At 35.0% G+C, this 12,477-nt stretch overlaps 1 protein-coding gene across 1 annotated transcript in view; it reads right to left on the bottom strand.

Annotated features, from left to right (window-relative positions):
* Window positions 1-7,298: 7,298 nt before the first annotated feature.
* LOC135121063 (leucine-rich repeat-containing protein 24-like) overlaps window positions 7,299-12,477 on the bottom strand; it is a 52,504-nt gene continuing 47,325 nt past the window's right edge. Inside the window, exon 2 of the mRNA XM_064045408.1 lies at window positions 7,299-9,999. Within this exon, the coding sequence (XP_063901478.1) occupies window positions 7,811-9,949 (2,139 nt within the window). The 5' untranslated portion in view covers window positions 9,950-9,999 and the 3' untranslated portion in view covers window positions 7,299-7,810. The remainder of the gene's footprint in view (window positions 10,000-12,477) is intronic.

The following is a 12,477-nucleotide window of genomic DNA, read 5'->3' as shown; positions in this document are numbered from 1 at the left end:
ACCCGTTCAATTTCCCGCAGAAATTATAGACCAAATCAACTAAATCGCTTCTGAACGCATAGAGTCAAACAAGTTCACAGGCGACGATTTAATAAAAAGTTGCAACCATTTAAAAACCTAAATTGACCTCCTGCGTGTAGAATTGTAAATGTTGAGTTGGGGACTACCTTCTTATATACATTTTTTGTTGTAACAAAATAATTTTCGGCATTTAAAATTTTAATGATGGAATTCAGAAATGTTGGAACTTGATAGTGTAATTTCGAAATAACAATAAATGGGACAAATCAGCCTGAAGTGAACGTTACTCTCACGCACTGACAGAAGTTTTCTTAATGAATCAGTTTACCCAACGTGAAGAAAAAAATTCCATGGCTGACTTTTGTCTAAAAACATCCTAAACATCGGAGTGCTCTTTTTATCGTTGTGTCGTTGGATGCATCAAAAAGTTTTTATTTTTGATGTTTAGTGTGCACTAATTATTATGGAAAATGTACAAAAGACTTGAAGAAAAAATCCCCTGTATCGCTGGATAAAGTTTAATAACATCGACATGCTTCGAAAAGTTCGATAATAATAAAAGGATATTTAAACTTCTCTCTAGCTCCTAAAATGCTATCTAAACGACGATGCACGAAGGTCATAGTATTGTAACTTTTCCGAAGCTCGTATATATTGGAAGATCTAATCAAAATAGTTCATTTCAGTTGAAACTGTTGAAACTAAGCGTGTTGGTCGCATAGAGTATTGTTAGTTTTTGACTATAAGTTGTGGTTCTGACAATTGCCGTAAAAGTCTTTCACAACTGTCAACCGGTTATCATGTACTTTTTGAAATCTTTTCAACATTTTTTTTTAATGTTTCGGTTATATTTTTGTTTTCATATTTTCAAAATACGATGTATTTTCAGCTTAATTCTCCGGTATAAGTTGTGAAATTTAGTCAGCCTGTTATCTGACAGATTTATCTCTTCAAGTGCTGATCCCGAAAATCTGAAATCAAAGCATCTTTAGATCCGAACTTGACTTTAAGCAGAAGTTATCGATAACAGAAAAAGCAGCTTTTATTTTTGTAATAAAGTTAACAATGCTTATTACATAATTGCTAGAAAATACAAACAATAGGAATCATGCACAGCAGTTATAATCTGCTATATAGGCAGCTATTATGTGTTCTGCGAGCGAACACAAGTCAGCTTTATCTTCACAAGTCTAGTTCGTTGGATCGATACAACGCCCGAGGCGCTTACCAGAACGGGTTACATTCTTACAACAGTAATTACTGAAAACCACTCTGTCGCTGTGAGCCCGCCTCAGAAAACCCATACGAATCCACATCCAATACCCTTAAAGACGCTCTTATCCATCATCTTTTATTCACGAGCTCAATTAAAAGAATCCAACACAGATTTCCACAGTAGCGTGAGTTTCTCCATAATTTAGACAATTTAGCGATATCGTTCGTTTCTTGTGTTGTTGATGAAAGCCGTAACCAGAGCAATTACAGCAATAATATCATAGAAACTTAAAGATTAATTGCTTTACTGCTGAAACTTGTTCGAAACTTAGCGACCCTTGCTATTTCGTGGTTTGTGGTGAAAACATTTCAGCCACTTTGTAACAATAACATTCACTCAGAATATAAATGAAGTTTTTCGTTGCCGCTCTCCCAAGTTTTTGCTGTATTTTCGCGTACTAGATTATTTGACAAAGGGAATTCTAAACTCTGTTTAAAGGCCTTAAAATTCCACGTCTATACTAATTTATTTTTAATGTAACTGAATTACGATACGAAAACTTCTATTTTATTAAGTAATTTCGTAACTTTCCGTCACAGAAACGATCGCTGGGGACACGTTTTCCCTTTAGAAGGATTATTTTTTGCATTTAACGCTTTAAAGGCGCATAAATATTGATTCAACACGACAAAAAAAAAGTTAACAGATTCATTATTGTGCGATAACATAAATCTGTCATTTAATTTACTAACTTTTTAGAAATTGCTAAAATTACCTGGTAGCTTAATTTCCATTAGAATTTTTTTGTACGAACACTCTGTCTTTTCCAATTGCTTTGTTTAATTTTGAAAAATATTCTGAAATATTTAGAATTTTGTAAAAACAAATTCGAGTCCACTTGATTTTTAAAGTCAATTACATAGTTTAGCAAATCAATGCATTATTAGTGATCACAAAGGTGTACGATAAAAGCTTAATTTAATTATATGTTGAGCAGCCCGCACAGATGACGTTAAAAGTTACGTATATGAAGCTACAAGAGAAGCAAAAGGATATTTCAAAGCTGAAAAACCAGTAGACGTAGTTGTATTATATGTTGATTTCCTGAAAAAAAGTAAAACACAGCGCCAAAGTTTAATAAACCTCCACAGCGACTTTTGCAACAAAATGACAATTTTCCGACGACGTATGAGTTAAATTTCTGGTCATAGAACTCTTCTTACCTAATATTTTAGCAAGACGTGTATCACTTTTTCACAATCACGTCTGTTTACTGAAGTCAAACTTGGAATTCTTTATTGCATGCAACCTCGCTCCAGCTGTAATTGTTTGATTTGCAACACCTGAAGGGCGATTTAGTGTGTGGAAAATGGTGTGCAGCTGACTAAAGAGGCAATATTTCACAGAGATCACGCCCCCTTTTATAAAGTTGGACAATTGGAAACCCCAATTTATCAACTTATCAAACAGACACGCTCTGAATGAGCAACATTGTAGCCATAAATAACGAAACACAGATAACCACTTTAATATTAATACAACAAATTTATTCTGGGTTACGTACAGTATATGTACAAAAGTAATACAACACTTAAAATTACATTGGTTCTTAAATTAGTAGTTTTCTAATTTTCGGCAATTACGTAGTATCATTCTATGTTAGTCTCAATTCTACGAGGGATCGTGATTATGAATTGCTAGTTTAGATAGAAAATTCTACAAAATAAAAGGAACTTCCAAAATTTGTACTATCCCCTTCGACTGTCATCTTTTTTAAACTATTTAAGGAACTTCCAAATAAAACACTAAATTCTTGTGAACTGCAGACCCTTTTTAATTAATATTTCATCGTTTAGAGCAGGAAGATGCACGGCATTTACAGTGGCACGTAAACAAACTAGTTGTTATTCATTCGTAAACATTTGCCGTCAATTAATGTTACATTAGTTGCATATTAATGGTTCCAGTAACTAATGATAGATACGAATTTGATTATTTCCGCACTAAATGTTATTAATAAATGCTTTCATAGCTATCGTAATTAGTTATAATGACAATTTTACTATCTTCCAGACCACTTTAACATTTGTTATTCCTTAATCCAATAATTTGGCTGCAGTAATAATAAATGAATCTTTGTGAACTACACCATTTATTTTACATTATCTAAGGACTTGCTGAAAACGATTTTATTTTCTGTGACCAACATCTGAGTTCTGGAGGATAAATAAATTGGAATGAGAAAACGATGGTGTCACGCGTTGTAGTTTACACTTGCTGGAGATAGGAGCTAGAAACCAACACCAATATAAAAAACGTACTGTTTCAAGTCTTAAATAAAGCATGTCTTTTTTATAGAATAAGAAATCAACCTAGTCTAAGGTTGAATATTAAAAATGTGCAGTCTACAAGTAAAAAAAATTAAGTAAAATTCGTTTCATCATACATTTGTATGTATAAAACGAACACTTGCGTGGAATAGGGAGAGATTCGTTCGATATAATGTTTATAATGTCTGTGCTTATCGAGTTAATATTTAGCGAGTCATTCAAAAAGCAAAATTGTCTCTTCATACCATGTCACATGATGAATAAACATTGTAATGTTAATATATGAATCCGTCTGGGTGGAATGAACATTTTTCGTTTAAGAAATGGAATTGTTACTTTTACAGTCTTAATTTTGGTGAGATGGATGCAGACTAAAATTAGAGGATCAAACAGTTCTTAATTTAATTAGTTAATATATTCCAAAGGCAAATTTCATCAACAACTGGTGATTACTTTGCACTTGTGAATTATTATCTTGTGAAAATGGAAGAGGTTTGTTTAATCGAAATAACAAATAAGAGCTAATTAATCAGAAGGACAACATAAGCAACGATATTAAAACAGACCACTGAATGTTGTATGTTATCAAAAGAAGTTTACATTGGTGGCAATAACGGTGCCACGAATATTGATTATTACTACTTACTTTAATCGTTAATATTGACGTTTATGTTTAAGGCGGACAACCTACTCGGGTTTTGCGCCAGTTGGTTGTCCAACCGGGTTAGCCACTACAACCGGTGTAAAGTAATTAAGTGTCCTGATGGAGATGACTTTCCATATTTTTGTAAGATGTAAGTCAACTCGCAATTTAGCCATGGAGTGCCTTCTACTCATTTTACTCTCATCATCACTAAAATTATAATAAAATTCTGATAGAAGGTGGATTTCGTTCAATTTTGTTTCATGTTTCAGGTACAGAATGTTGATTAATTTATCAAGTTTTGTATTACAGACGTTTGCTGGTTCTTTATACTTACACTTGCATCTGAGTGCACTTTCCTATCTTGTTACATAACATAATGAGGGCTTTGTACTTTGATGTCAAATTACCAGCAAAAATAATTACATGTTACGAGGTTAAATCATAACATAATGAAACAATGCTTTGCAACGATCTTGAACAACAAGTAATAAAACTAACATCGTATTTTAGGCAGTTAATACAAACGCCTTTAATAAAACTTGACCCAATAAACAATAAATCTTTTGTATTATTTCATCTAACAATAGGCAGAACCACTGTTACAGAGCTTTTAGACTGTCTAGTGTACATTTCGCGTAAAACAATTTACTTCAAATTTGTAAAAAATAACTATTTAAATAAATTGTGGGTGAGAGTAGTAATGGCACTCACAAATTAAAGCACTTTCTTTCACACTGCATTATAACGTAAACTAATAACTCTTGTGCGAAAAATGATTATTCAACAATTTTCCTACAGCAAGGTAATTAAACAAGTAGTAAACATTGTACCATTAATGGAAAATTCATGTTCAAAAAAACGTGATAATTTTAAAATATGCATAAAACCCTTTCATAGTTAGCTTGCCTTGTAGTTCATACTTTAACGTCGGCCTTTGATTTATACCGCAAACTTCAATGGACAAATATTCAAAATATAAATGAAAACGATTATTTTAAGATTTCTAAAAAATATTTAGTTTATTATTTCATTGCTTTATTGTGTGAGTGATGTTTATTGATGCGGTCCGGGAAATACGACATAAATATTCTACATCATTTCTGCCGTTCTACCTTGAGTAACTATAAAGCTTTACAGTGGTTTACAACCACGATAAACTGAAAACTATCCTTTTAACATTAATAAAAGTACAAAAGATATTTCTGTCGTCTTTAGAGTACAGAATTTCCCACAGCCACTCCGCTTCTGTTCGAGTCTAGCGACGGCAGAATTCATTTAGAAAGGTAAAGAGAACAACATTTGGTTATGATTTATGAGAATATGATGCTAAAATTATAATATCGCGTTTTGAAGTTGTTTCGCAGCAACTTTACAATAAAATTGATCTAATTTCTCCAACTGTAATTATTATAAATGCTTGAATGCTTTCATATTATTAAATGCTGAACGTAGATATGAAATTATGTTAAAGGAAACTTGTAGAGACTTCCAGTTACATAAACTTATTGCTTTTGACGCTACGATTTAATTTGCTGTACCTTTCTCGCAATTTACTTTGAGACGAAAGCGAACACAAGAATAATAAATAAATCAGAAATTAATATTTGAAACAGATCTGTGTCTCGTGCTAATTTGTTATGTCTAAGAAGTCAAACGCTGTTTAATTTTAAAGTTCGGTGAGTGACAACGGATAAGCTTTCGTCAGTTACTTATTTAAAATTTTGTTGTTCAGTGGAGCGAATATAAGTACCAGCTGACTACAGCTTAATGTAAGATTTTTACCAGAAACAATATTAGCAACCTGTTTTTCATTCGTGGAATGGAGGATACATCATTTATTTCCAGCTGAGTGGGTGTAAAATGTTTATGTTTAATTTAGAAAATTAGCTTCAAAATTTCTTTATTACTTAAACAAACTTTGTGTGATACCAAAAACTCATACAACAAATTAGCTGAAATTATAATAATAATAAGTAATAACGAGATAAGGGAGCCTTCTTTGTTATTTTACAAGCAAAATAAACGGGTAGTCAAATCTTACCGACAAAGCAGAACTTACGGAGTGGGCGAAATGAATGAAATATAGCATACCCGTCTCACCAAAACTCAGCGAAAGTTTATTCCTTCCGTTTTGATGACTTACTTAATAAGAACTAAGCTCAGTACTTTCAAAATAAATACAACGCAAAAATGCAATTTCTGGAATTTCTATCTAGTTTATTAAAAGGAAATGATCATCCAAGGGTGTCACTTTTTGCTTTGATCGTTAAATTTTGTTGGTTATATTAGACAGTGAAATAAGAGAACGTCTCTTGTTTATCGATTGTTATTAATTTAGTCCATGCCTGTGGACAACTAGTGGGCTAACAGATACTTCCGTGTTAAACAGCGCTAAAGGCACTTCCCACGCTACCGCCAAATGTTCTGATTTCTATGATAAAGTTTATTAATCAAATAATTTCTCTGAAACGATTTATAGTGTTTTACTTGCACAAATTATATTTTAGGAGTATTTGTTTTGTAATTTTTAATTAAAATATGTTTCATTACTTCAGAGCAAAGTTTAATCTGCGTTGTGAATCAAGAACATAAAAATGTTAATAAAATGGCCTTAGAATGTATTAATGTATTGTTTGTGTTGTCACTCTTAAAAAGAAGCTACTCCTATATAAAAAAAAAATAACAGAAGATATAATAAATTTTCACATGTTCCTGAAATTATAGTACGTTTATCTTTTAAATTTGGTAATTACATTAAACCAAATTATCAGATTGAAAAATCCAGTTAAAGTTCCTATATTTGGGATATTTTATATGTCAGTAAGTTGCTCAACCAGAGATTAAACTGTGATGTCTTCAATTTTCAGTAATCTAATTTTATAACTTTCTAGGTTGGTGATCAAGAACTGAGATTTTATTGAAATAATTTATTTGTTTATAGAACTTTAATTTATGTCTATTTACAACTGTTACAACACTTTCTTAAAACATTTACCACAGAAATATATCAATATTCTATCATCATCTCCAAATTCAGTATGACCAAAAACTTTAGTAGAAATTACAAAATTAGTCATTTAAAACATTAATGCTACATATAAGGAAAGATAAAAAGATAAAAAATATATGGCATAAAAGGTTGAAAATGTATACATGGGATTTTATCAAATCCCTGTCGATACTGTGAGCGCTAAAACAAACATCCTTCCTTTTATATGAAGCTAAATCACCTTACCTGAGAACCGATATGTTAAGTTAAAAATAACAATTTTGAAGTCCAGTGAACTTGGCCGCAATTTTCTGTGTAGAAAATGCGAACTATAGCCAGCATCATCGATATGAAAAATATATTAATTTCATAGATTCGAAGCCATTAACATAAAGAAGCTCCTTTGTCAAATTATTATTTAAAATTTAAGCCAAAGATGTAATTATGTAAGAAGCTCTGTAGATAGATAAAAAAGATGACAGCGCTAACTACCCCACTTAGAAATAAATAATTGTGAGATTACTACAGTCGGTTAAACATTAAAAAAATATCTTCGAGTTGTTATCACAATGTAGTGCACCTCCACTTAGTAAAGTCTTAAAAGATGATTAATTTTGACACGAGTTGGCGTTATTCTCTAAAGTTTCGCCTTCATAACCCTCATCCAGACTTTCAGTTAATGTCTCCTGGACTTTCACCGAACTGCTTAAGGGTTTGTTGGTGACGTTGGTGTTTGTCTCATCAGTCTGCGTTTGAGCACCGACACTCTTAACGGTATTGTCATTTTTAACGAAACCCGATGGAACACACGACGGCCAGTTGATTGTGGTTGTAGTGGAACAGCACGGTTCCGCGTTACCGTCGGCCTTGGGCGAGGGTACGTACGAAGGGGTCGTTCGTACCGGATACCCGTCAGCCGTGTAGCGTACGTCTGCACTGTAATGTTCGTAAGACGCCGGATGCTGCATAGTTCGCGAGAGGAACTCGGCTTCTCTGGAGTATCTGCCCAGCGGATTGGCGGCGCTTGATCGTTTATTGGCCCTATTGTACGGGAGCGTCTTATAGCAATTTCCATTAAAGTGTTGTGATCGAGCGTCTCCAGGATTCAGCAATCCAACGGGATTAAGATGAACGTCTGGAGCGTACACGTATAAATCACGGTCGTTCCCTTTAAAGTCCACGAGATGCTTCTTTAGGGGCGTGTGGTAAGTTTCGCATTCTCTGAATCTGCCGACGCTCTCGGTGCCGTTAATGAGGTCAGGGTTCTGCTCCAACTGATAGCGTCTGAGGGACGAGGGGCTGCTCGCCAGATTAGAGGTTGCGACCGGCGATACGGCTCTTAAGAGCTCCTCGCTGGGTTGGGCGTTGTAGAGCATCGTCTCCTCTTCGTGGCTAACCAGCTTCATTCCGGCCGACTCTTTGTAGCTCTCGGAATAGTCGTCGATGCTGTCTTGGAGCAGATTGTCTTTGGTGGAGTTGCTGAGGGCGACCTTGGAATTGTTGCGCTTCTTTTTTAAGCGCGCGTTCCTGTGGCACCTTATTACGGATAATATTACCACCAGTAACAAAAGCAGAACGGATATGGCCGCTGCCGACATTGTAATTAATACGAACTCGAAAGGGAGCTCGTTCGTTACTGCAGGAGGGTCGTGTTTCACGATAATTCGGATGGTAAAATTTGCCTGCACCAAGCCTGCAGCGTTTTCGGCATTACATATGAATGTCCCGTTATCGTCGGTGTTGGAATTGTAAATAAACAACTCGCTGCGTTTCTCGACGGCTCCCTCCTCGATGAAATATAAAAGATGCACACCTGGCGCAATCATGCTGTCGTTCTGCAACAATTGGCCCTGAAACGTCCAGGATATCCGTGCCTCCGGAACTGCCTTCACTTGACACAATAGCGACACATTTTTGCCTTCTCCAATCTCTAAATAGAACATTGTCGGGGAAACTTCAGGTAAGCATGCGAGCTCTCCCACAGGCACGGATTTAATTGTGCGACCCCGCAACCGACTTGGTCCATTACAGAGGGGCTCGACAGAATGTGGCATAGTGAAAGCTCTCAACCAAGCGTGAAGTTCAAGTATGTGGCAGTCGCACTCCCACGGATTTTCTTGAAGTTGGACTCCCTTCAAAGACTCCGGTAAGTAGCTGGTGCCTTGTAATGTAGTCATTTTGTTCCTGTTCAGGTGCAACCACTCGAGACTATATAGACCCTGGAACGCTCCCTCTTCGACGTTTGATATTTCGCAATCGCTAAGCTCTATGGTGTTTAAGAAAGACAGATGGTTAAATGCGGCCCTCCGTAACGTCTTTATAGGATTAGCATTAAGTGTGAGCCTCATTAGGGAAGGGCAGTCGAGGAACGTCTCGGTCGGCACAGTCTCGAGCAAGTTGCCAGACAAATCCAATTCAACAAGGTTTGTTAGGCCCCTAAACGTTCGGTCATCTATGCTTGTAATGCGACATCGACACAGATATATCCTTTGTAAATTAATTAAATCCATCTTGAGAAACTTGTCTCCGTGCAGTGTTTGCAGATTGTTCCCGCAAAACTGGAGCACTTGTGTACTCGAATCCATACCTTCGGGAATGACGAAGAGGTCCTTATTGATGCACTCGACAGTCTGCTTACCGTTCTTCCACTTACACGAACAGGAAACCGGACAAGCACTACACAACTTCATCACCAATATGAGAATCACAAGTGCGCTGCTCCACCCCCAAGACATGCTGCATCTCATTCAGTCAGGGTCAACAAACCAGTTCAATTCGTATCGACCGTCCATTCAACCTGCGAACAAAAAACATCGCTGTAGATGCTGCATTTTCATACAGATTATAATTACGTTTTTGTTAAAATATTTGCAAGTTTCGAAAGCAGTGCATGTTTAATGAAAACTCACTCAAGCAAAATTTAAATATAGTCGCCTTTCTGTATTACCATGTTGTAAAATATCTAAACTTTCTTTACTTTCCAAATCGCAAAAAAGACAAATTTCTACGCCCGGAGTTTGTAGTTTCTAGTTGCTAACTGTTTTAATTTCTAGTAAATACCAAAAGCTTCATAACTTTCTGTGATGTTATGAATTAAGATGTAAGAAGTTATAAATTAGTTTTGTATAGTGCCGTGTCTTGTGCAAAACTAGGCACTTACTTGACAGTAATTTTAACAACGGGACTATAACCAAGGGAAATTGTACGCATAAAATGGTAACCAACAATTTACAACCAACTGTTATGAATAAAGATAAAGGGAGGGAAGCGTCATGACCGCAGTTTGTGCAATTATTAATACATCAGCTTTATAAATAGACATGTTTACACGTCTATATTACAGTAATAATAATTCAGTGAGTATTGTTGCTCTCGACTTCAGTCTAGAAACAGTAATTTCTCATGCCAGAGAAAGTAGTAACAACGATTACTTTCCGACATGTCTTTCTAACCTCTGATTAGATTACAGGAGCTATAGCTCTGATTCAGTTTTCTGGATTATGCATCGCAAACGCTAGTATAAGTATTGATTTAAATAGGACAGGTAGCGAATGAGGATTAACTGGATTAGGATAAGTTGTGGAGGGTTTCGGGTAAAATTGAGATCGCTCATACAATTTCAAATATTTCAGGAATTAGTATCACGGAGAATTCTAAGTCTCTGTTCCATATTGTTTGACTTTAATTAAATTGCTCCAGCTAACTGAAGATTTTTAACATCGACAGACTAATATCCACGGACATAATGTGAATTACTTCTTTGGGAAATTACCTATGTTTCCAAACCAAAAAGTTTTCTTTCTGTGAAACCAACAGAAAAATTACATGGATTAGCTACGCTTTTGCTTTCATACTCGGTTTGTATAGAAAATATCGTTTATAAATTAATTGTGTGGTTTGTGGAATATTCATCTGCACAGTTGAACCTCGACAACAATTACATATTAATTGAATACATTTGGGTCAAACATATATTTTGTACTTTTGTTATATCACAGATATAATTACGTTTAAATTAACGGTATATCCAATGAATAAACATCAAAACAAAAGCACACCGTGTTGACACTGTATTAAAAGCTATTTTGAAATTTAGTATCGGAAATTTTTTATTATATAATACAATTGTCTTGCCAAAACGTTGTTAACTCTCCATAATCATTAATTAACACTGTAATATCGGTTAAGGTTTTTAGGTAGGGAGTCGTTTTTCAGTGATTATGCGTTACAAATTGAAGAAAATTGTCCTAATTCTCAAACGTTTCGAATAAAAAGACCTTTCTTAGAAGAAGGTTTCCACTAAGACCACAACAGATAAATAAAAATTTAATGTTGCGTTGATATCAATTTAAACAAGAGAGAAATAAACATAGTAAGAACTGAACAGCGTTACTGCTGTCTGTTTCACTCACACTTCCGCTGCCTGTCTCCATAAGTTATATGATGAAGCTTCTGGCCCACTTTGACCTCATTTGAACCGAGCCAGAAGGGGCTTCATTTTTTGTCTACCAATTTGACTTGAGATAAAAACCGCACAACTCTGTATCGACTTGAGCTAGAAATGACACAACTCTGTATCAATTTGAGCTAGAAATGGCACAACTCTGTAGCTCAAATTACTCAACAAAAAAATGATGGAGGTTCTGTTCAGGTCAAATGAGGTCAAAATGAGCCAGAAACGGTAACATATAACTACTGTCTCTTTTCGCAGCAAGAAAGAGAAATTCTCAAAGATGACTAATGACCTGTTTTGAAAAGAATGGGACCGGTTTCAATGTAGGTAGGTGTTCTAGATAAGATTATCTGCTTTAAATAGGAGAAAATCAGAAACCACAAAGTAAAATAAGTATGAATGAAATGGCCAAAATGGATATCACGATGTTCAAGAAACGCAAATTTGTGAAATTAGCTAAATTATTTTGTTAATAAATTATAAATTTCTTAGAAAGAGAGGCAGCATGCTCGATGCAGATGCTGGTGGTGATTTTGCAGAGGCAGCGTGACCCTGAACTAAGTAATGATTAAGATGTAAGTAGCAGGGTACTCAGGACTGCTTAACATTTTATCATTTTTTAAAATTTATTTTTGGCCTTTCGAAAGTGTATACATTTTGTATAAAAAAATAACGTTTACGTGATAAAAACAGCTGGAAAGCGTATTGTTTCGGGTAGTGCGCTTATTGCACGTTATGTGTTAAAAGGTAATGACTGTCATTACATTCTCTCATACGCTTAACCCATGTTACGATTAATAATAATTGAAGCTATCACTCGTT

The sequence above is a fragment of the Zophobas morio genome, unplaced genomic scaffold, assembly GCF_036711695.1.
Source record: "Zophobas morio isolate AGI-343-1 ecotype UQ-CSIRO unplaced genomic scaffold, CSIRO_AGI_Zmor_V1 ptg000002l, whole genome shotgun sequence".
NCBI classification, from domain to species: domain Eukaryota; kingdom Metazoa; phylum Arthropoda; class Insecta; order Coleoptera; family Tenebrionidae; genus Zophobas; species Zophobas morio.
The sequence above is the reverse complement of the archived record's forward strand: the minus strand, read 5'-3'. Positions and strand labels throughout refer to the sequence as shown.